The 23,403-nt window shown below is 42.4% G+C and overlaps 1 protein-coding gene across 3 annotated transcripts in view; it reads right to left on the reverse strand.

Annotated features, from left to right (window-relative positions):
- Positions 1-22,740, reverse strand: part of ITGA6 (integrin subunit alpha 6) — a 72,929-nt gene extending 50,189 nt beyond the window's left edge. Inside the window, exon 1 of one of the 3 annotated variants that reach the window (XM_032790365.2) lies at positions 22,450-22,740. In XM_032790365.2, coding sequence (XP_032646256.1) covers positions 22,450-22,613 — 164 coding nt within the window. In that variant the 5' untranslated portion in view covers positions 22,614-22,740. The remainder of the gene's footprint in view (positions 1-22,449) is intronic. The other 2 variants (XM_032790366.2, XM_075070118.1) reach the window with 2 other exon arrangements.
- Between the last annotated feature and the right edge of the window lie 663 nt (positions 22,741-23,403).

A 23,403-nucleotide genomic window follows, 5' to 3' on the forward strand; every position in this document is an offset into this window, starting at 1 on the left:
GTGGGACCTCCGGTTAAGATGAAAACCACATATCAAAGAGATTATTTTAAAAGTGTATTTGTTCATACCCCTCACCACTAACACTTGACCAAACTTTACTGGATGCTTTCACAGCTCTATTGAATGTCTATCTTGTTCATGTCTCAGGGTATGGCTACACTGGCACTTTACAGCACTGCAACTTTCGCGCTCAGGGGTGTGAAAAAACACCCCCCTGAGCGCTGCAAGATACAGCGCTGTAAAGCCTCAGTGTAATCAGTGCGGCAGCTCCCAGCGCTGCACACTACACCCACAGAGGATGTGGTTTACATGCAGCGCTGGGAGAGCTCTCTCCCAGCGCTGCTGCTCCGACCACATTCACGCGGCAGCACTTTGAAATTTCAAGTGTAGCCATACCCTCAGTACTTTTCAAGAGACAATAAAATTTTGTAAACATATTTCTGTAAGAAATATAAATTCAGTGATTCATTACATCAACTTTAGACCAAAAACTACACTGGGTGAAACAAACTGAAAGGGAAAACATCCAATTAACATACTAGAAAGAAAATCCTGTTCATACACCCTATATTTGCTGTGCTCTTTTTTAAAGTAACAGGATTATGTTAATGATGCCAGCCTCATCACCATTATGCGGGCTGGAGGAAGCATAGAATGATAGGGTTAAAAAGGACCACAAAGCATTACTGAAAGTGTTTTCTGGGTAACAAATTACCTGCCTCTACAAATAGTTGAACAAAGTAGTCACAGGTATCTGCAGTTTTAATTTCGGTTACTTTCATCCACCAGAAATATCCAATTTAAGGTTGCTATTACTGGGAACAGTGTAGGATATTGTCACCACTGTACTTTTCAAAAAATTGCAGCATAAACACAAGTAACACAAAATTAGGAAAGCGATGAAAGTAAGTGCTGCAGTGGCTGAACTTTCACTCTACAGACCGCTATGGAGGAGAGTGATTCTCTTCTGAATGCTTTTTCTCCCACACTCCCAATGCTTGGTCCTCAAAGATTTTAATTATATTGCCCAGAAAGAAGAGCTCTGATGACTACTGGTAATTTACAGACCATAGTTTAATCCTATTTGTGTTACCCACTCTCCCTTCCCCAGGCAATACACTCCTTTTGTTTGCCACACTCACTGGTTTCATATCACATGAAATTTTAAGCTTTTCTGGGCAGAGACAATTTCTACCATAGCACAATATGACCCTGATCCTGACTGAGGCATCTGGATAACCTTCAGCAGGAGACTGAGTCTGAGTCTCTATCCCCTAAGTTTGTGTGCCTGCCAATGCTGCCAATTAAGGAATCTAGTCCTTGAGCTCAAGCAGTAGATGCTCACGCTTTTAGCAGTGAAGATCTGAAGTTCAAACCTCTTTCTCAGCATAACAGGGCCAATTACATTCTTGCAACACTTGTAAATAATTCTATATTAAAGGCATTTATGAACAATTTGACTTAGAAGATGGCAACAGCCCATAACCATGAAGAGATCACAGGGAGAAAGTTAAGTGGGAAACATTGTGTGTACAGTCAGAGCAGACTGTGCCAGAAGTTAATGAGAGATTTGCATTGACCTCAGTAGAAACAGGATTGGCCCTGTGCGTGTGAAAGCACTGTTCCAACCCATCGTAAGATATACCATTACAGACATCTATCTCCAAGTGAGCACTGTCCCTAGAAATGTTATGACTGTTGTTGGCTTTTTAAAAACGAAGGTAGACAGCTCAACCCACACAACATTGCTAAAACAAGCTGGTCAATACAACACAGAAGTTTTATTTGAAATGTTAGTGTTACAGACACCATCTCTGCTTTATGATTGGATACAAATCTCAGAAACGATGAAAACAAACAGTACAAGTCACTGCCTACATACCTAGTGGGGTCTATTCTTCTCTCTGTATACTTACGTAATTCCTGTTAACATGCACATGAGTTATATGGCATATCATCAAGAGATCAGCCCTCCTTCCCCCGCTCAACACCCAAGATCTCCCAAAATCCAGCGGGTGTTTATGTTAGTGCAGAACTGCTTTGTGACACTTTCTACAAGGATAAACACCATTTACAGTTTGTACCAATGGGTATGTTTAGGTCATTAATACGTGACATCCTCCCTAGAGTACAGGGGACTGTTAGAAGACCCCTCAAGGTCCTCTCCAGTACTATGATTCTATGACTCCATGGGTGTATTTTCAAATTATCAGTGTAAAGATGCTTCCCAGATGCATCACTAACCTGTTTTCTAAAGCCCTGGTGTTTAAAGGATTGTGGTTTTTATGGCTCTCCCAAAAGCGCAGATTGTATCATAGGGAATGGGAGAAGAAATGGACAGCACCAGAAGGGGCAGGGTAAGTAACCACTAAGCAAAACTAAGGAAGGCAAACTAGCCTCTGTTCTGGTGCATAGGAAGGGTCAACCCCAATGGTTCTGTGCCCAAATAAAGTAATTGGAAAAACAAATGCTCCACCTTCACACTCATTCAAAAAGCCTATTGCACATGGATTTTAAGGATCTTTTGCAGATCTCCACTCTTACCCAAAAACCCCTCAATGCTAAATGGCCAGAAAGTTACAAGAATATCCTGCTTCTGACATGTACATTCTGGTTCACCAAAGAATGTCATGTGAGGTCTTAAATGAAAGTCAGGGCCATTGGTCATTAACATAGTCTGTGAAAGGCATATACAAATACTAGGTAAGGAGATATGTATGTATACTGTGAAGATATGTTCTTACATTCTGTATCACAGCAGAAGTGGGGAAACAGGTTGCCTATGAGACAAGGGATGTTTATTCACCTGCCTGTCTGTTGGCTTGTAAATTCAGCATTGTGAGCTAATACAGGGCCGCAGAGGCATGTTGGCCCCTTTAGGGAGCGGGGTGGCCATTTGGTGCACTACTGGCTGGCAGGGTCGGGGGGTGGCCCAGCTCATGATAGGGAGGAGGTGCTGATGTGCGTGAGTGGGGTCAGGGTAGGCAGGGACCCTGCCTTAGACCTGCTGTGCTGCCGATCAGGAGCTGCCAGAGGTAAGTGCCCCCCGGCAGGAGCCAGCACCCTATGCCCCCTCCTGCACCCTGAACCCCCTCCTACATCCCAATCCCTGCCCCAGCCCTGAACCCCATCCCAGAGCCAGCACTCCATACCCTCTCCTGCACCAGCCCTGACCCTCCTCTCAGAGCCCTTATCCCCTTCTGCACCCCAACACTGCCCCAACCCAGAGCCCCCTCCTGCACCCAAACTCCCTCCCAGCGCTTGCACTCCTCACCCCCTCCTACACCCTGACCCTCCGACCCAGGCTCAGCACAGAGCCCCCTCCCACACTGCAAACCCCTCAGACCCAACCCAGAGCCCGCACCCCCTCCCAAACCCCAACTTCTGCCCCAGCCCAGTGAAAGTGAGGGAGAGGAAGCAGGGGATGGAGTGGGTGGGGCTTTGGGGAAGGGGCAGGGCCTCAGGGAAGAAGCAGGGTAGATCCTGGATTGCCCTTAAATTCAAAAAGTGATCTTGGGCATAAAACAGTTGGAGACCATTGATCTACAGTAACAAGTTTGATTGCCATCCATTAAGTTAAATATTAAGTGTTTCATACTCAAAGAGCAGGGACCTGGTAGACATAGTATTTTGACACAAACTATATTTTTCTGGCAAACTACAAAGATGAACTCTTAAACCAAACAAATCCTTTTAAAATGCATGTTTCCATTTCCTATGTGCAGTTCTATCTGTCTGAACTTGCAACAGGGTAGCCATTGTTCAAGAAGCACGGGGGGGGGGGGAATCTACTAGCCAGCCAGCGAGCAGATAGCAGAGAGGGAGGAGGAAGGTGCTGCATTTTACATCAGGAATCTAAACACTTGTTCTGATGTCCAGAAGGAGGTGAGATGCAGACCAGCTGAAAGTCTCTGGGTAAAGATAAAAGGGGTAGGGATGGTAGGGATCTATTACATAATGGTAGAGATCTATTACAGACCACCAAATGAGAAAGAGGATGAGAGATTTCTACAACAGAAACATTCAAACACAAGAACTGGTAGTACTCGGAGAGTTAAACTTTTTCACACCTTTTGGGTGGAGTTCTGAGAGTGAATGTGTTTAAGTACTTGGAAGTCTGGAGGGCACCCTAAGCAGCCAGCCAGTGGGGTCCAAAACTCAGAAACGGATGTCAGACAGAAGGTCTGTGCCCTGAGAGTGTGCCTTCAGAGCCCTAGATTATGGGCAGTGGCTTGACTCTAGGAGCTTGAAAAATATCAGGAATCCAGAGTAGCAGAGGTGTAGATTTCCCTCAAGAAATCTTAAGAGAGTAGCTTGAAGGAGGCACTGGAATCTGTGCCAGTAGGTAATTCTGCAAGCAATCCCACTGAAATGAAGTCAACAGTATTATGAGCTGTACTTGTCGAAGAGAAGCTAGTGATTAGGTTTGTCCTGCTATTGCATTTCATTTTTCTAATGACCATGATTTCACAAGCTCCATACTTATCTGCCAGAAACATGCTGTAACTAGACTCACTTTCAATTACCTAAGATATCCTGAAAAGTCTGAACCTGTCAGTTATAGCTGTTGTTTTTGCATCAGCTTTTCTTCATACACTCTACAAAAGGCATCTCTCTTTCACCCAAGAGCCTTATAAAATAAAATGCAACACCCATGTACATAATCTACCGTGCTGCTTTTCTGAAGTGTGCACCCAGAAGGGCAGTAATTAGAATATGGAAAAGGCCAGTTTGCACTACTTTCCCAAAAGCAATGTGAAAAAGCTTAAAACGGCTAGTTGCTGTATATATTATATTCTCATGTGCACAGAAAGCTTTATTAGTTATGTTCTGATCACCCAGTCTATGCACATTCATTATGAAAATGAACTATTGATTTTTCTTTATTGATTTAACCTTTACCCAACTCCACAATTGTATTCACAGTTCTGGGTTTTGGAGTCTCTGTGAAGCAAATCTAGCAACTGGGAAGATAAATTTCAGCTCTAAAACCATATACTGCTGGCATTGTCCAGATGAATCCCTCACTACAGGCTTTGATAGTACTCTTTGGCCAAACATGGGTGAGCACCCAAATTGCTGTCAGACTGTGATTTAGGCCTGGTTTACAGCTAAAATTTAGGCTGACTTAGCTACATCGCTCAGGGGTATGAAAAATTTCAGCCTTGTGCAGAGTAGTTAGGTTGACTGAACCACTGTAGAAACAGGTTGAGGGAAGAATTTTTTCCATTGATAGGACTTTTCCATCAACCTAGCTACTTTTCCCAAAGGTGTGAATTTACTACCATGACAAAAACACCACTTCCATCCTATTGATGCTACTTTTATGACTTTTCTCAAATATTGGCAAAAGTTTGTGCCCCTTATAAATGTTAATTCAGCAGCAAATAGTCCCTTCTGAATAGCTTATTGGCAACACTATATATAGTTGCCAAAGTCAAGTCAACATATACACAAGACAACAATATGACTCCAGTTATAAAACCATCATGGCCCTCAGTTAACTGCAGATTACAAGACTAAAAAGATTACTATCAAAAATTCAAATAAGTTTGTAGTATTTTAATATGAAAATTTTTCTTTCTACTGCAGTAAAAACGTTTCCTTAAATTCCGAGCCTAATCAAAAAGGAAATGTGATATTAAATAAGTCATCCAAAAAGGTACAATTTATTCAAATAAACTGAAAACGCAGATAGTCACCTCACTTGGAAGAGCACCAATCTGTTAAAATGTTTTATAGTAGTACAGACCATAGTTCAAAAGGAGTTGTATGTTTATTCAGATCACCCAAACAGCTTCTTTGGTTTAACTTCATACATACATACAGAGTAGTATCAAGGAGGTAAACTGAAATTAATGAGATATTATTAAAAAGATACAGATCTCCTTCTTTCTCCACATGTGGACTGAACAGGGCAAAACCGCCATACTGTATTACATTTTAGGGTGAGTAGGAACGGACAAACTGCACGGAGTTCAAGGTTTTTTAAGGTCTCAGAACAACTTACTTGTTCACAAAACTAACTGAAGATTGAGAGCTTAAGCCTCCAAAGTTAAAACCATTTCCTTATACACACAGTTTTCTCCCCTGCTTTTTTCTTTTCAGACTGATTTAAGCAGAACATGAGGCAAACAACACTGGAGCTCAAGTACAACTTTTGAGACCCTGATATTGCCTAACTTTCAGTTTGAAAGAATATGAGTTCTCCCATTTCTAGTTGTTAGAACTCGATTGGAACTCGGCTGACAATCGCTAATGTTTCCTTGCTACATGTGTGGGGAAAAAATATGTGAAAAGAAAATGAACTGATTGCTAATCAATGTTTTGAGACATCACAGTCACAATCAACAAATGTCTCAGTCTCACCAAGTACGATTTGTGCAGATGAAAATCTAACTTGGGCTTACGCAGTTACCCCCTGTGCTCAAAATCCATCTAATATTACTCTCTGGTATGTATAAAAAAATTATTTATTTCTGGCAGCTTCAAATGAGTGCATTGTGTCATCTTCACCTAAGACTTGGCTCCCATAAATGGAGACTACAGCTCACACCAAGTGAATATGGATAAGTTTATAAGTGGGAGAACAGTGAGCAGTTTTCATCATATTTCACTGTAGAAAGAAAGCAAAGGCCAGATGCAGCCAGTAGGTTTAACAGTTACAAAACTTTAGTACCATATATGGTAGAACAGGGAAATAAAATTATAACAGTTGTCCTTTATCAAGAATGGTAAAAAATAAACAGCTATGAAGATTGAACCCAGAAAGCCTCAGACTTGCTATCAGCAACATCTGGTTGCCTAGTTTGGGTGTTCCCTGAATAAACATGCATTTTCTTTTGAACTTCAACCTGTGATTGTGCTACTGTGCAAACATCACTTACTTTCAAGCGCACTGCTTTGTAAGTGTGATGCGACATTCAAAGACTGTTTTCAGTTTTGTTTTGCTGTGCATTTTCAAGATATACTTTGTGGACCCAATTTTCAGAGGTACTGAGCACCCAAAACGCCAAACGGAAGCCTATAGGAACTGCGGGAACTCAGCATTTCTGATAAAAATCAGGCCCCGACTCTTCATCAGCAGTTCAAATATTCATAGACTCATAGGTCAGAAGGGACCAATATGATCATCTAGTCTGACCTCCTGCACAAGGCAGCCACAAAACCCTGCCCATACACATTTATAACAACCCCGAACCCATGACTGAGTTATTGAAATCCTCAAAATTGAGATTTGAAGACCTCAAGCTGCAGGGAATCCACCAGCAAGCGACCCATGCCCCACGCTGGCAGAGGAAAGGCGAAAAACCTCCAGGGCCCCTGCCAATCGCCCCTGGAGAAGAATTCCTTCCCGACGCCAAATATGCGATCAGTAACACCTGAGCATGGGGCAAGAACCACCAGCCAGACCCAAGAAAGAATTCTCTGCAGTAACTCAGTCACCATCCCATCCAACATCCCCCTCACAGACCTCGAGCAAGACTTATCTGCCGATAATCCAAATCAATTGCCCAATTAAACTACCGCATCAATTAACATCCCCTCCATATAACTTATCAAGCTTAGTCTTAAAGCCAGATAAGTCTTTTGCCCCCACACTTCCCGCCGAAGGCTGTTCAGAACTTCACTCCCCCTAATGGTTAGAAACTTCGTCTAATTTCAAAGTCTAAACTTCCTAATATCCCAGTTGTGTACCCATCGTCCTCGTGGCCTACATTTAGTAACTAAACTTAAATAATTCCTCTCCCTCCCTAACCACGTTAATCCCCTGATATATTATAATAGAGCAGCATTCCCACCCGGAGCCTTCCTTTTGGCAGCGCTAAACAAAGCCAAGCCTCTTAAGTCTCCTTCATAAGGCTAGATTTTCCATTCCTCGGAATCTCCTAGTAGCCCGTCTCTGACCCGTTCCAGTTTGAATTCCCCCTTCTTAAAACATGGGACACCAGAACTGCACACAATATTCCAGGTGGGTCTCACCAAGCGCCGTAATATAACGCACTAAACACTTCTTCTCCTTGCTGGAAATACCTCCGCCTGATGCAATCCTAAAACCGCATTGCTTTTTTTAACTAACGCCATATCACATTGGCTGCTCTAGTCATCCTGCTACAACCAAACCCCAGGTCCTTCTCTCCTCCGTCGTTTCCAACTGATGCGTCCCCAAACGTATATCTAAAATTCTTTTATTAAATCCCTAAGTGCTGACCTTGCACTTTCACTATTAATTTTCATCCTAATTACTATGTACTCCAGTGTAACAAGGTGGTCCAGATCTTCCTGAATAGTATCCCGGTCCTCTCCTGTTAGCAATACCCCCAGCTTCGTGTCATCCGCCAAACTTAACCTTAACAACATTCCTGCTCTTATGTGCCAAGGTCAGTAAATAAATAAGGTTAAATAAGATCGGTCCCGAAAACCGATCCTTGAGGGCTTCCGCTAGTAACCTCCTTCCAGCCTGACAGTTTCACACTTCAGTACGACCGCTCGACCCGCTGGAGTCTCCCCTTTAACCAGTTCCTTATCCACCTTACAAACTTTCATACTCATCCCCATCTTTTCCAATTTAACTAACATCAGTTCCCCATGCGGAACTGTGTCAAACGCCTTATCTGGAAATCGAGGTAAATTAGATCTACCGCATTTCCTTTGTCTAAGTAATCCGTCACTTCTCAAGAAGGAGATCAGTGTTGGTTTGGGCACGATCTACCTTTAGTAAATCCATGTGCAAATTCGTCCAATTACCATTGACCTCAATATCTTAACTACTTTTCCTCCTTAAAATTTTTCCAAAGACTTACACACGACAGACGACAAGCTAACAGGGCCTATAATTACCCGGTCATTTTATTCCCTTTCTTAAAATAGGATACCGTTAGCAATTTCCATCGTACGGCAACAACCCCCGAGTTACTTGCTTAAAATTCTCGTACGGGTCGCAATTTCACGTGCCAGTTCCTTTAATATCCTCGGGTGTGAATTAGTCGCGGTGGCCCTCCGTTTTGTCCATTAAGGCTGTTCAAGTTTGGCCTCTACCTCAGATGCGTAATATCCACTCATATCCACATTCCCGTTTGTCATTCCTCCAATCGTTCCCCTAAATCCTCACTGAGTCTATTTAAGACGGTGCGAAAGTACTTATTATAGATATTGGGCCATGCCTAGGTCTATACCTTACCTCCTGTTCATCCCAAGTAGTATAGCGGACCCCCGACTCTCTTCTTTCTTGTCTTTTCTTCTTATTTATGTGGCTGTAGAACCTTTTACTATTGGTTTTGATTCCCTTCGCAAGGTCCAGTTCTACGCGGCTTTTAGCCTTCCTCACTTTATCCCTACACGTTCTGACCTCACTAAGGTAGCTTCCCTTGCTAATCCCGCCTTTCTTCCACTCCCAGCTATTATCCATTTTGGCAGTCAAGTCCCACACAATGTAGAATGTTTTTTAGACTTGAGTCAGCAGATGAAGTTACAGAAAAGGTGGTTCATGATTACTCTGTCTTGGTATATCCTGGTATCTCAAAAGATTCCTCATTTCCTTGGAAAAAGGATGCAAGAGCAAAAAGAAGTATACGAGCATAGCTTACTCAGTGGCGTTGGAACAATTTTTATAGTGGGGGTACTGAAACTGTAAACCCTGTATATGATGGAAACAACTTCAAGCCAGGGGGTGCTTCCGCACCCACAGCATCCCTAGTTGCAGCTCCCCTGAGCTTAGAGGTTGCTGAGGAGCTTATTACTGACTGTAAAATACAGATTTCAGGTTTCCATGGTGTATACTATAACCAGAGAAAGCATCTCATGGAGCATCTCTTATTGTTGATTCTGGGGACCTCCACCCTTTCTAATGATACTATCCCTATCAGAAACTACAGCAATTGCTTACAGAGGCAAGTAATATTATGAACATGTATTTTTAGCTGTGATTTAGCAGTTGGAAACAAGAAAGAGAGCCAACATCATGCACAGAGCCAGTTGTACATGGACCACATCAGCAAGTGCTTTGTGAACCACAATTTGAGAACACATGCATCCGACGAAGTGAGTATTCACCCACGAAAGCTCATGCTCCAAAACGTCTGTTAATCTATAAGGTGCCACAAGATTCTTTGCTACTTAATTTGAGAACCATCGCTTTAAGGTTTTACTAAGATTCCTGAGCACTGTACAAGTATAGTCTCTTTCCATATATTTTACAGCAGAATACTTCTGAGTTGCTCATTCAAATAAAATGGCTAAATTGGACTCTTGTTTGCAAAGCAAGAATACCTGTATGCAGCCTCTAAGAAGTACTGGGCACATACTGCCCTCACTTCTTAGATACAAGGGGATGTTCCATCTTATCACGAGTACCACACATCCTATGTTAAAACTGTAGAAGGGCTCTGAGCACAACACACAAGTTAAGATACCTGAGGCACCATTATTTTATAACCTTTTTAGGGGTGATAAAGGTCAAAAAGAACAGTCATTTAAAAGTGACAGACACAATCCACTAAGATAACACTTCAAACAAATCTCTCTTTTTTCTAGGCTGGATTCTTATGTGGCTATTTACTGTACAGCAGCTTGCTTGTATATATCCGAAACAAACTACAATCATTTAATTTCTTAGAAATAAATACACCTCTACCCCAATATAACACAGCCTGATATAACACGAATTCGGATACAATGCGGTAAAGCAGTACTCTGGGGGGGGCAAGGCTGCGCACTCCGGTGATTCAAAGCATGTTCGATATAACGCAGTTTCACCTATAACACAGTAAGATTTTTTGGCTCTCAAGGACAGCGTTCTATCGAAGTAGAGGTGTATATGCATTACTCATGAATTTCCCATATCGTTTTGTACAACTTGTTTCTTTCAAAATGTCCCTAAGTATATTTGCATCTTAATACCCCAAGTCTTAGCAAGCACACTACCATAAGATGGTAACTTTATATCAAAATATATTTCATTGAAAAAAGTTAAACACACCCTGTCCACTTGGTGTGGATCATTTTGGCTTGCTTGTTTTTAGAGTCCACTGACCTACTAGCTGGCTTTCCTTTAGTCTACTTTTATTCCCTTCCATCTCACCTTTCCAAACCACTTTGTTTCTACCAGTCCTGGGATACAGATGTTTTTTTCAGTTCCAACTTGATTTTGAAATGTTAAAAAAAAAAGTGCCACAGAATAGATTTTAACAACAGTTATTCTACAGTGGATCTTGCTATTTCTATGAGCAATTTGCCAGATAACAGTCACGTTTGGAGTAAAGCTTTGCCTAGTTTAACACAAGAAAATTGGACTGGCGCACACACTGTGGCTGATGAAAGATTTACTCCTATAAAAACACTAGGCATCTAATCAATATACTGCTTTGGGAACTGTTCTGTTTTATTTTGCGAGATGGAGAAACCAGACAGCAATGAATTAGATCTGGAAACCAATCTCCTCTGTAATTAGCCTCACACGGAATACCATTTGTGGGAAGTCAGTCTACCTGCCCTGTTTCTGAATGACAAGTTATTTGCCTTATTTAAAAATCAAGGTTAGTTGTATTTAAAAAAAAAAGTGTTGCATGCAGCGTTTTAATCTGCTCAGCTATTTCTATGACAAAAATTTTGTGCAAGTCACTTAATCTCACTTTCCCACATTTTCCCTCTCTCTAAAAGGGGGTAACACCCACCACTGCAAATTGCTTTCAGATCGTCAGATGAAAGATGCTATACCAGCTGTGTTTTTTTTAAGACTGTTTATTACCAAAACAGATTTCTAACAAACTTAAGATAATATGACTTTTCCCGCCACTTTGATAACCCCATTATGCAAATTTACAATGGCGCCAACCTATTACAAATTCAATCCATCAAATAAGCCAGATCAAATCAACTTTATCTGAAGCTTCTACTGAAATAGCTAATTAAAAGCTAATTAAGACTATCTGTCATAACTCCCATGCAAGGAAAGACTTTTTTCTACCTGGGCATCATGATTGGAAGAAAATGGTGAATTAGGGCTTGTCTGCATACAAAAACTGTACCACTTACCCTCCCAAGAGGGGTGCAGATACATCTGAATAAAGGTGTATATAGCTTATCCTATACGGATATACGGCCACCTTAATATCAATCAATATAAAACTCCATCCACACTAGTGGTTGCAACTATGTAATTGCAGTTACAAAAAAAAAAAAAAAAAAAAAAATCCCCGAATCCAAATAGTTAAATGGTTTAAAAAAAATTGGATGAAAAGAGATCTCTCCTACAAAATACCATAATGCAACTGCAAATACGTGAAATTCCATCAATCTCCAAGATTATGCTAAACTACATACTCACTTTAATTCACCAGAGAGGTCTTTGGGCCATCTGCCTGTCCATACAGGTAAAGAAGCAGATTGGGCATGGGGCTAGCAATTCCACCCCGTAAAAATCAACTGCTACAGAAACGCCAACAATAAGACAACAGAGACTTTTACCTGGAAAAAGAAGGGTCTTCAACTCGAAGTTGCATAGCATGGTTGGTAATACACGTGCAGAAACGCACTAAGCACAATTACACCTTCGCAACCAGGAGGATTCATAGGCTACATGAATTTATGGTTGAGGACTGTACAGTCAAAAGACGCGCACGGATTGCAGCAGAGATGCAGGAGCACAAAATCTGACCCTATTAGACATGACACCTACGCAAGCAGCCAACTAACATCACCAGACAGGCACTGCGGTGGAACCCCCAAGGCAAGCAGAAAAGAGGCCGTCCAAGAAATACCTGGCGACACAACCTTCAGGCTGATAGCAAAAAAATGGGCTATATCTGGAACCAGCTAGAGCGAATGGCCCAGGATAGAGGACTCTGGAGATCTGTTGTTGGCAACCCATACCCCGATTGGGGTGACGGGCATGAGTGAGTGAGTGACCATACACTTTGTTTCACCACCATCGATCTGCGTCTTCATCTCAAGCCCCAATACACTGTTATTCCTTCTGCAGAGGCCAATCTAAAAGCTTCTTCCTCAGCATATTTACGAGAGGAGAACTGAGATTTTGAGCAGAAGGTTTCTCCAAATATAAATAGGAGGTTTGAAGACTCCAATATCTAGAACACTAGATGGTACAATGCTCTTTCAAATGCTATTCTTATGGAGGGGTTTCTTAATCTAAATGGCATGTTTGTCCCAAACTCTGCTCTTTGGAGCAATACAGCACACAGCATTGTGGGCCCTGTTTTATGCACAAGACATGCTTCTGAAGGCACTTCTTTAAACCTCTTCATCTTGACACACACATGCTCTATGCTCTCTCTTTCAACGAGATTCATGCTGCAACTGGTGTTTGTGAAGCTGTTTGCCAGCTGAAGCTTTCAGGGTTCTGATTCTACACAGAGCCTCAATTCTTAGCTCCAAGCACCATTTCTGTACAGACTGGAATTAGAGAAAAACACACAAATAGCAGGTATGCCACAGCCAACATCACTCCTTTGGTTTCAGTTTTCATTTGAAAAATGAGGGCTGAGGGACAGAGCCTTCTTCAGTTCTTCCCTCCTCAGACTTTTACTGATAACAGTCATGCTCTTCAGATAAATTTTATCCCTTCCCACTGACATCTAGGATTCTCAGTCTGGAAGGTACCAGATGTTTTACTTATTAAAATGGATGTGTTAAGTATCATGACCCCTTTGGACAAAAGAATGATTCATCAATAGCTTCACTGAAGACATGAGGTTTACAGTTTAAGTAGGCAGCATGACTGTGTTGTGTGTCTGACTATATGGCAGAGGTCTGCCCATCTGTCTCTGCATGTCTACATCAGCCTAGTCTGGAAGAAAGGAGCAGAATAGCTATATTATTGTTCAGCCCTTTCTTTTTCCATTAACTTTTATGTATAGTTCTTGGACTGGATTTAACTTCAACGATTTTTATAATTTACCACCTTTGCTCAAGGATAGAATGAACATTTGACAAAAAGAATTCTTTTCCTTCTGTCCTCAACCTGTATGTTCAAATATTAATTCAAATTGAACAAAGGACAACTGCCTTCTCCCTCTTTCCCCAGTTCAAGGTCTGCCCTTGTTTGCACTGACTATATACAATTTTTGTTCCGTATGCACTGGCCTACCCTCACCTTCAGTCTGGGAGTATGCAAGGTTAGTTTTTAGATCTGATTCCTTTCCTATTTCTGAGACATTTTTAATACTGTACTCTGATCACATCAGAATTGACTAAGCTAGCTATATATGGTATTCAGAAGGCTGATTTATATACTATCATATTATTTAATAAAAACTGTCTTGAATACTAAACTATAATCACAAATTCACCCCTTTCATAAAGGGTGAGTGCAATAAAAGGGAAGGGTAAGAACTTAAAAGCAATTTTGGTAAAAAGAAGTTATATTTAGGCTTGGCTGAATTCAATTTTTATAATTAACAGATAAATCATAAAAATAAATATTGACTTTCTGTTATCTGTTTAAATTCTCATGGTTGTATGAAATTGCAAAGGAGGTCAATGACAGCAGACACTGAGATTCAAAAATATAGAGCTTTGTAACTGTTAAAGTACAAATTGTCAGCATCCGTGTCAAAATATACAGATTAAATATCATTAAATCAAACTCAAATTAGTTCTCAAGCAACATTTTTTTCCACTTTGCCTATTGGTACATTTCAATTACCATGGATGGAAAAATTGTGTGTTGGTTTGGTGCATGCAGTGAAAGCGACGTTTATTGACATTTACTAATAAAAATCTAATCCTTCCAAGCCTAGTTATATTATAAAGATGTTCTTACAAAGGCTGCCACATCCATGTTTTCTGCACACAGTAATCTCAGCTTGCAGAACATTGTTAGTTATTGTTCCAACCAAATGAGAGACTAATAGAGCTGCCTGAGACTTCTTAAAATCAGAAAGATGCAGGCTATCAACCCATACTACTTCTTAGCTCATCATCTCTGCCATCCGCATATATCCTCTTTTCAGAGAGTCAAGGCCAGATTCACCCCCATATAAGCACCTGAAACTCCATCAAAGAAAATGGAATGGCATAGGCTCACATTAGGACTGTATTTGACCCTCAGCCTCAACATACTTAAAGATGAAAATATGTTAAACCAAGCAGAGTGATTGGCTGTGTCCATCTTTCAATACTTAAAAAAAAAGTTTTACAACCTTTAATTGCAGCTGCTGATCTAACTTGTTTTTTGAAAGTTGGAGACTATTTATCATCATTATGCACACTGGGCGAAGTCCTACAGTCCTTCCTCAGGCAAAACTTCTCCTGAAGTCAAGGGAACAAAGCAATGAATTGTTCTTTTATTTGGTCCTAATATTTAACAATGCTGTTTTAAAAGACATTGTGCTAAAGAAGTATGTCACCATGTTCTCTTGCTTAGTTAGAGTGAGTACAGTCTGAGGTCTTGCCTACACTTAAAAGTTTTACTGCTTTAACTTTACTCACACAGTTGAAGCATCCATATCCCTCTACTGTAGATGCAGTTTTACCAGCATAAGAGTGTTCATACCTGCACATCTTATTCCAATTCAGCAAAGCAAAATAAGCTACAGATGTACAAAGCACCTTATACCGATATAACTGCATCTACACTAGGGCTTTTACCAGCATAACTATGTCAGCAAAATAAAATAAAAAATAAATAAATAAAATCAAACCCCTTACCAGTAGAACTACACTGTAAAACTTTTTGAGCGTAAAACTAGGCCTGAGAAATGGACTCCAATGAATAGCTTCATTGAGATCATGAATGGGTTGCTTATTCCAAGATTCCAATGTTACATTGTTTAATCATTCTCCACTGAAAAATGACAAATTCTACAATTCATAGTATAGTAAGTGCATGTGTTTGCAGAAATACATTGTTGCAGTGTTATCCTCCTCAATCTTTTGACATAATTCAGCCTCCCTTTTGCCTTGAGGCTCTCAAGATGCTCTAGGCTTCAGTGGCTCTCTCAAGAGGACAAAGTTGTGCCAATTAGAGAATCAGTTTTAAAACTAAAAATTAAACTTAAATAACTGGAGATGCAATTCTAAACCAGTTTAGTAATAGCCCTGTGTGAACACTCTTATTTTTGGTTTAATAATTGCTTGTTTCAATTTAGATTAAACCAGTTCCTGGTCAATTTAAACTAAACTGAAGTAAACTTGATTTAAACAAAAACAAGAGTGTCCACACAGCCTTTTATCTCAGGTTAACTATATCACTTTTTTTAAGTTACATCTTTGTAAAACCAGGGCAACTTTCTAGTTTAGATGAGCCCAGAGACCTGATTTGCTCCCAGTTCTCCTACATCTCTGACCACTCTTTCAACCTCTCCTTTAGTGGGTGATGATCCTCCACCTATTGCTGTCAATGTCCTTCAGAGTTCTGTCCTTGGACTCTGAAATCTTTCCTCCTCCATCTGTTGTAATAGGAATGGGAGTTAATAGTGACCCCTTTCTCATGACAGGAGTAGTAACCTTTTGCAACCCATGTCAAGAGACTGGGCCAGGTAATGGGAATGATGGTAAGAGACTGCTTTCTATCTGCAGCACACTTATTACAACATATATTTCCTTACCGTCAAATGTCCCTTGAGATGAGCCATAGACAACTCAAATGCAGAGGAAAAAAATCTTAGCTCTTTATCTTTCCTTGCAAAACCTCCCTTTCTCCTCCACTGGTGAAAACTCCATAATTCTCCCTGCCACTTAGGCTAACAAACCAAATTGCTTTCATTTCCCTCTCTTTCTCCCATCACACTGATCTCAATGACTTTATTACTTTTCCTTCTGTATCATCCCCAAAATCTGTCCTTTCTTCTCTATTGCTAGCACCAGGCCCTAATGCTCTCACACCTCAGCTTCCACATCCTATTGCTCCTCTCCAGCCTCTCTGACACTCATCCTGCCCCCGCTATTCTGTCCAGAATGCAGCTACAAACTGATCTACCATCACACATAAAGGTGGGAAGGAATCCTTTAGATTAGGTTACCCAAGTATAGGATATAGGGAGAGAACAGGTGTATGTCTACACTACAAGCACTACAGCAGCAGTGCTGCAGCTACATTGTAGCAGGACACTACAATGACAGAACGGGTTTTTCTAATCACACTAGTAAATCCATCACCTCTAGAGGTAGGTCAATGGAAGAATTCTTCTATCGACCCAGCGGGTTCTACACTGGGACTTAGGTCAGCTTAACTGTGTCTCTCAGGGGGTTGGATTTTTCATGTCCCTAAGCAACATAGCTAGGTTGACCTACGTGTTATGCGTAGAAGAGGGCACAAGCATAGGCACCAGCTTTCAATTGTCCCAGGGATGCTCAGCCCCAGGCCCTACCCCCACTCCATCAAAACCCCACCCCCAGCCTGCCTCTTCCCACCCTGACTCTGCCCCCACCCCGCTTCTTCCCACCCCCTCCCACAAGCGCATCCCGTCCCTGCTCCCCCCTCTTCCCCCCCCAACACCTCCTGCACACCATGGAACAGCTGACTGTGGTGGACGGGAGGTGCTGGGGGTGTGGGGGAGGGATCTTGGCTGTCAATGGATGCTAAGCACCCACTCATTTTTTCCCATGGATGCTCCAGCCCTGGAGCACCCACAGAGTCAGCATCTATGGGCACAAGGACAAAATCCAAAGGATCAGAGCAAAAGGATCACTCACCAACGACACTGAAAGAACAGTCAGCAGTAGGAGAATCAAGAAAGCATAGAGTCTACTCTAAGGGCAAAATTTCAAAACCATTGACGTGACCAGGGAACTTAAGTCATATTTTCAAAAGTGATATAGGCATGACGAGCCAGATTAACAAAAGTATTTATGTGCCTAAAGATTGGGGCCTGATTTAAAACTTATGTTGACATAATTATAGCACTCAGTGTGAAAAATCCATGGACCTACATACTGTTACTCAACACTGACAGAAAAAACATTTCCATCAGTATAGACTGCATCTACACCGTTGAGTTACAGCAGCATAGCCACAGTGCCACAGCTATGCCGCTATGGTGCCCATCGTGGAGACATGGCCTCAGATAGGTAGTGGTATTTACAAAGGTGCCTAAGTGAGTTAGGTTCCTAATTCCCATTGATTTCAGAGATCTGGACTTTGCTCTCCATCCAGACAGTTTAACTTTCATCCAGGTCCTCAACATCTTGAATCTTGACTACTGCCATCTCCTCCTTTCTTGACAAAATGTTATCCCTTTAAATCTATTCAAAACATTAATTTCATTGGGGCTACTCTTGCACGTAAAGTTACGCACAGGCTTAATGGCTCCTATGATTGGCAGTCTAAATCACAACATTCAGGCTGACACTCTTTCAATCTGTGTGACTTTGCAAAGAACTAAATCAAAAGTAACTCCATGGCAGTCAACATGAATTGTGACATTTTACTCTATCTACAAATATCATTATGAAGTACATATAAATTCCTTGCCTTATAAATATAATTTTTTTAATCATCAATATAGGAATATATATCCATTGCATCCCGTGAAGGAGAAAAAGGATGATCAAAAGCAAATGCTGTGCTATATTAAAGGCAACTGCCCTTAGCCCTTTATCTCAGTAACACTTCTTCAGACTTCTCCACCCTCACTCTACTGATTTTAACAATTCTCACTCTAACTCAAACACTGCCAGTAGGGAAATGAAAATCATTTATCTTAAAAAACCTCATCAAACAAAGGGCAGGAGGAGGAAGAGATTAAGGAAATGTAACCGAGATAACTGTGGTTGCCTTTAATGAAATGTAGTTTGCTTTTATCACACTTTTCATCATTCACAGGCTGAAATGGGTAATATATTCCTAGATTCAAATGACCATGCCTGAGGCTTCTTTATTTGCTGCTTGGTGGTGGTTCGGTTGGTTTGCGGTTTGTTTGTTTTTTGTTGGGGGTTTTCTTTGTTTGGATCTTTTAGCAAAAAATAAAAACAATTATCTGGCATGAGACATATGTATCCAGTTTTGATTTTATAAGGTTTTTCAGCTTAGAATAAGGGCCCATGCCAGAAGATGTCACAGTTGCGTATAAAACTATCTTTACAAAAGAGCTGGAAAACATGCTGAAAAGGAGAAATATAGCTGGGAATTCACAAGTATCCCACCACCACTGCCCTCTCACCGTGGCCTTATTCTCAGCTGTGACAGTGAAAAAGAGTCATTTTTATCAACATATGAGCTCAATTTCTGTCAACTTCTCTCCCACAGGTTGGCCTACCTCCATGGAATACCTGGACAATAGACACAACTTGTCCTGCCTATAACCAGTCACTATGTTTGGCATAGCTTCCATTAGTATCAGTACCCAGTATGCATTCCAAATAGGAATTATGAAAATGAGTGCCATTAATTTTGCAAACTTAAGATCGAGTCTGGAAGTCCTCATTTAGAATTTCTCAGGGTTTGTTTGTTTTTTTCCCCCCTCTTCTCAGCAGAACCTCCATCAATGTCAATTAGATTTTTATCTCAGTAAGGGCTGAGTAAAAACAGGTTCAGATTCTGATGTCACTTACACCACCGGTTCAGTGGGTTACATCAGAAATTGGACCTGAGTGAGTTCAGGATTTGACTCACAGACCAAACACTTTTCCTGCCCCAGACAGTTTAAAAAATGTAAAACCTCTGGAAGGCAATATCATCATCATCATCTTGTAAGGGTTTCTATTTATCCTAATCTGGTCTCCATTACTGTTTGAGCACCACACAATCTTTCACCTCCTATTTATCCTCACAACAGCCCTGTGAGGTAGGGAAGTGCTATATCCTCATTTGATTTGCTCACAGTCACACAAGAAACCCGCAGCTAAGCAGGGAACAGAACCCAGGCTTCCTTAGTTCCAGGCTAGTATTCTAAATTACTGGACTATCCCTCTTTATTCCACATTTGGGAGAGTCAGACTGACAGAAAAAAGTGGTCAAAATATCTTTACATACCCAAAGTACCTAGCAGCCTCTGAATGTAGCACCCACAGTTTGGTTTGTCTTCTTTTAGAATTTTGTTTTTTTCCTTTTCGTGAAAGTTTAGATCCAGAAAGCCATGTTGAAGTTGAAAGAATCTATGGGTTCTCTCCATCCACAGATTTGGATTGCTCTCAGGTATGGGAACGCAATTTCATGCTAATCATTTTTAAGATGTTTCAGTTAATTTCACAGACTCAGAGTATAGTGACTGCCCTCCAAGGGATTATTAGTAACCCATAAAAGACTGCAATTGTCCCTGCACATCCTGATACACTTACTACCAGCACTGACAGTACCATGCGTTTCTAATAAACTTTAAGACAATCCTTTTACCGAGAAAAAGTAAAATGAGACAAGCTTTCAAGAATCACATGCATAAGCTGTTACACAGGGCTATGATGTATGAATCTAAAAAAGGCAATTTTGGGGGTTTAGATACTCATTCTTTAGCATTGGAGTAGTTTATATCCTCAATAACTATGGAATTCTTATAGCTCAGGATTAAAACCCATGCAACCTCCCTGGAATCAATGTATAGGGTGCAAGTCAGGGCAGAATGTGGCCCTGGAAGTTTTAAGTAAGGTTATCAGGTAACTTTCTTGCTGGCTTCACTTCTTCTCTTATGCACTATGGGTTCTCTTTGGACTCCATGCTCTTCTTTTTGAATTAAAATAAAAGATTAGTTCTGGTCTTTCATAAACCCTCACATAGTATTGTATCACCCATAGATATCATATACAGTAAAATCTGTAAATGTGTTCAGATTTAGAGAGACAAGGTGGGTGAAGTAATATCTTTTATTTGACCAATTTCACATAGGACCAAATACTTCTGCAGTCAGTTACTGCATGGGCCTCCCTGAAGCCATATAAAGGAACAGTTTTGTTTTGCTATTGGGTCTTCCATGAACAATGCCTTTATTATCATGATTACGTTGGCAACACTGGATTTATTTGCCCAACCCTTCCTGAAGGAGCTCACCTCTGTAGTGTGGAACAGGTTCAGTCTTGAACACCAGTGATTTTATTGCAGAAATACACACACACACACACAATCATCACTTGGATTGCTTTTGATCCAGTCATCATGTAAGTCAGAGAGAACCTAGGATGATTATTTTAACTCAAAAATTCAAATCACGTATTATTAGTAACAGCCGACTTCATCTCAGGACAATGTCTAGACTAATTCCTACATCAGCAAAAAGCATGGATCAGCATTTTGTGATTATGCAGCAAGAGTACAGCTCATCAGTAGGGTTATAATATAAAGTGATCTGCACAAATGGGAGCAGATTTAAAAATCAACGGTAAATACTGATGATGTAAAACTAAAGATTTACTAATATGCATCAGTTTCATCATTTGCTTGAGTCTGCTTTTCCCTAAGAGGAGTGAGTACACTTGCTTTCCTGAGCACTTCATTCTGATGCCACCGCTGCTGGCATGATTGAAGAACTCTGAAGTCCTTTGGGGGCAAGGTCCTTTTGTTGTCATACGCCCCTTCGGAATTCTTTGTTCGCAGTGACCAAGAATGCAAGGTCAGTGTTTTCCACCAGGCTCACACGTCTCTCTGCAGTTTTGCTGTTCCCTCGAAGAAACCTCTTTTAGTTTTAAATCATTATGACATAAAACAATCGTGAGGTTCTCAACTAGACATTTCTGACGGAGCTCCCCCTTGGCTGCTGCACAAGTGCACACCAGTACAGAGATTCTGGTTTGCCCCTTGGTTTTTAAGCAATCAAGCTCAGCTCAGACATTTTGATTTAAACCAATGAGAATACACAGCAGATCCTGTCGGCGGCAACTCCGTTTCCCCTGCTCTGAAAAGCATCCGGTGTCCTCATCTACACAACTTTTGCTAACAGGTGGTTATTCCGCCCGTTAAATTAAAAGTCTCTTTTTCGTGCCCTGCAAGCAGAAGCCAGGACAGGTCCGCGCCCAAAGAGCCGCACACACCTCGCGGAGAGCTCGCAACACGCACAGTCGCTTGCGCAGCGGCGCCGCCGCCAGCTGCCCAAACCCCAACCGGTGCTGCCGCCCGAGCAGCGGCCTCACAGCCAGCAGCTTTAGTAACCGCTGGCTTCGCCCGGGCCGCGGCAGCTGCCAATACCTCTGCACCCAAGCGCACAGGACGGAAGGGAGGGGACGCGCTGCAGCGCCGCTAATCCGCTCCCACCTGCAGGGCTCGCCCGTGGTCTCCGCGCCCAGCCCGCAGCTCCACAAAGCTCAGCCGGGGAGCAGGCGGCGGAGTTTGAAACCGACGCCAAGGTCCGGCCCCGGGCGGGGAACCCCAGGCGGCCAGGAGCGGCTCCCGGCCGGGGTAGTGGCACCGGCTCGGCAGCCTGGCGGCGCCGTTGGCTCTTTTCCTCCTGCTCGCCCAGGAGCCTGCCCGGGGAACGGGCCCGGCCCCGCGCCGCAGCGGGGAAGTTTCTGCGCGAGGGGGAAGGGGGAAGCTCCTGCCCCGGGGCCGAGGCGGGGGGGGGCACTTACAGTCTCTTGTCCTCCGGCTGTAGCTGCCAGTGCATGGCCAGGGAGAAGCCGAACAGACTCCCCCGCTCCCCTTTCCGCAGGATCACGTTGTCCGTGTCCAGGTTGAAGGCGGCAGCGAGCCAGGGGAAGAGGGACAGGTAGAGGAGCGTCTGCCCGGGGGCCATCTGCTCCCACGGCTCCGGCCTGCGACCGAGCGGGAACCTGCTGCTGCTGCTCTGTGCCCTTCGCCCGACTCCGGCGGGCGCGCCCCTTGCTGCCACCCGCTGAATGAGCCCGTTGTTCTCCTGAGACTCCCAGGCTTTGCACTAAGTGACGAAGAGAGGCGAGCCCCGCCTCCCCCAGCCACGCCGGGCCCCGGCCCTCAGCCTCGCCTAGCCCTGCCCTGCCAATCTTCCAGCCCCCGAACACCACCACCAGGCTCCTCTAGCACGGAAAGGCGCCACGGTAAGTAATCTCTGCAACCGTCCAGGATTTAGAGCCTATCCCAGCCCTGTAGCCTGCCCTGTCCCGACCAGCTACCCCAGCCTTGCACAATTCCCCGAGCAGTGTCTTGCTGTAGCATTCCATAGCTCAGATGCTGCAATCAAGGGTCACCTAGAAGGAACCTGCAGCTAGTTACTTATTCCTAGTACATTATTCAGGATTCCAGTCCCTTATTCAAGGGTTCTAAAATTGAAATTGAGTAACTAACTGAGGTTCCAACACATATAAGCGACAATAACTCCTAGGTTACCACAATCATGTGTATTTGTGTCCATCAGACGTTTGGGAAAATAGAAATTAGAGTAGGGATATCACACTGCACAGAAATAAAGCTTTGTGTCAGAGAGTGATCTTCCCCAGGCTGTTCAGAACCCTCTGGCAGATGCAGAACATATGAGCTGGGGGTGACCCAAGAGATATTTTGTCATTTACATCTAGTCAAACCCCAGTTACTTATTCAAATTAAGAATC

The sequence above is a fragment of the Chelonoidis abingdonii genome, chromosome 10 (assembly GCF_003597395.2).
Source record: "Chelonoidis abingdonii isolate Lonesome George chromosome 10, CheloAbing_2.0, whole genome shotgun sequence".
Classification (NCBI taxonomy): Eukaryota; Metazoa; Chordata; order Testudines; family Testudinidae; genus Chelonoidis; species Chelonoidis abingdonii.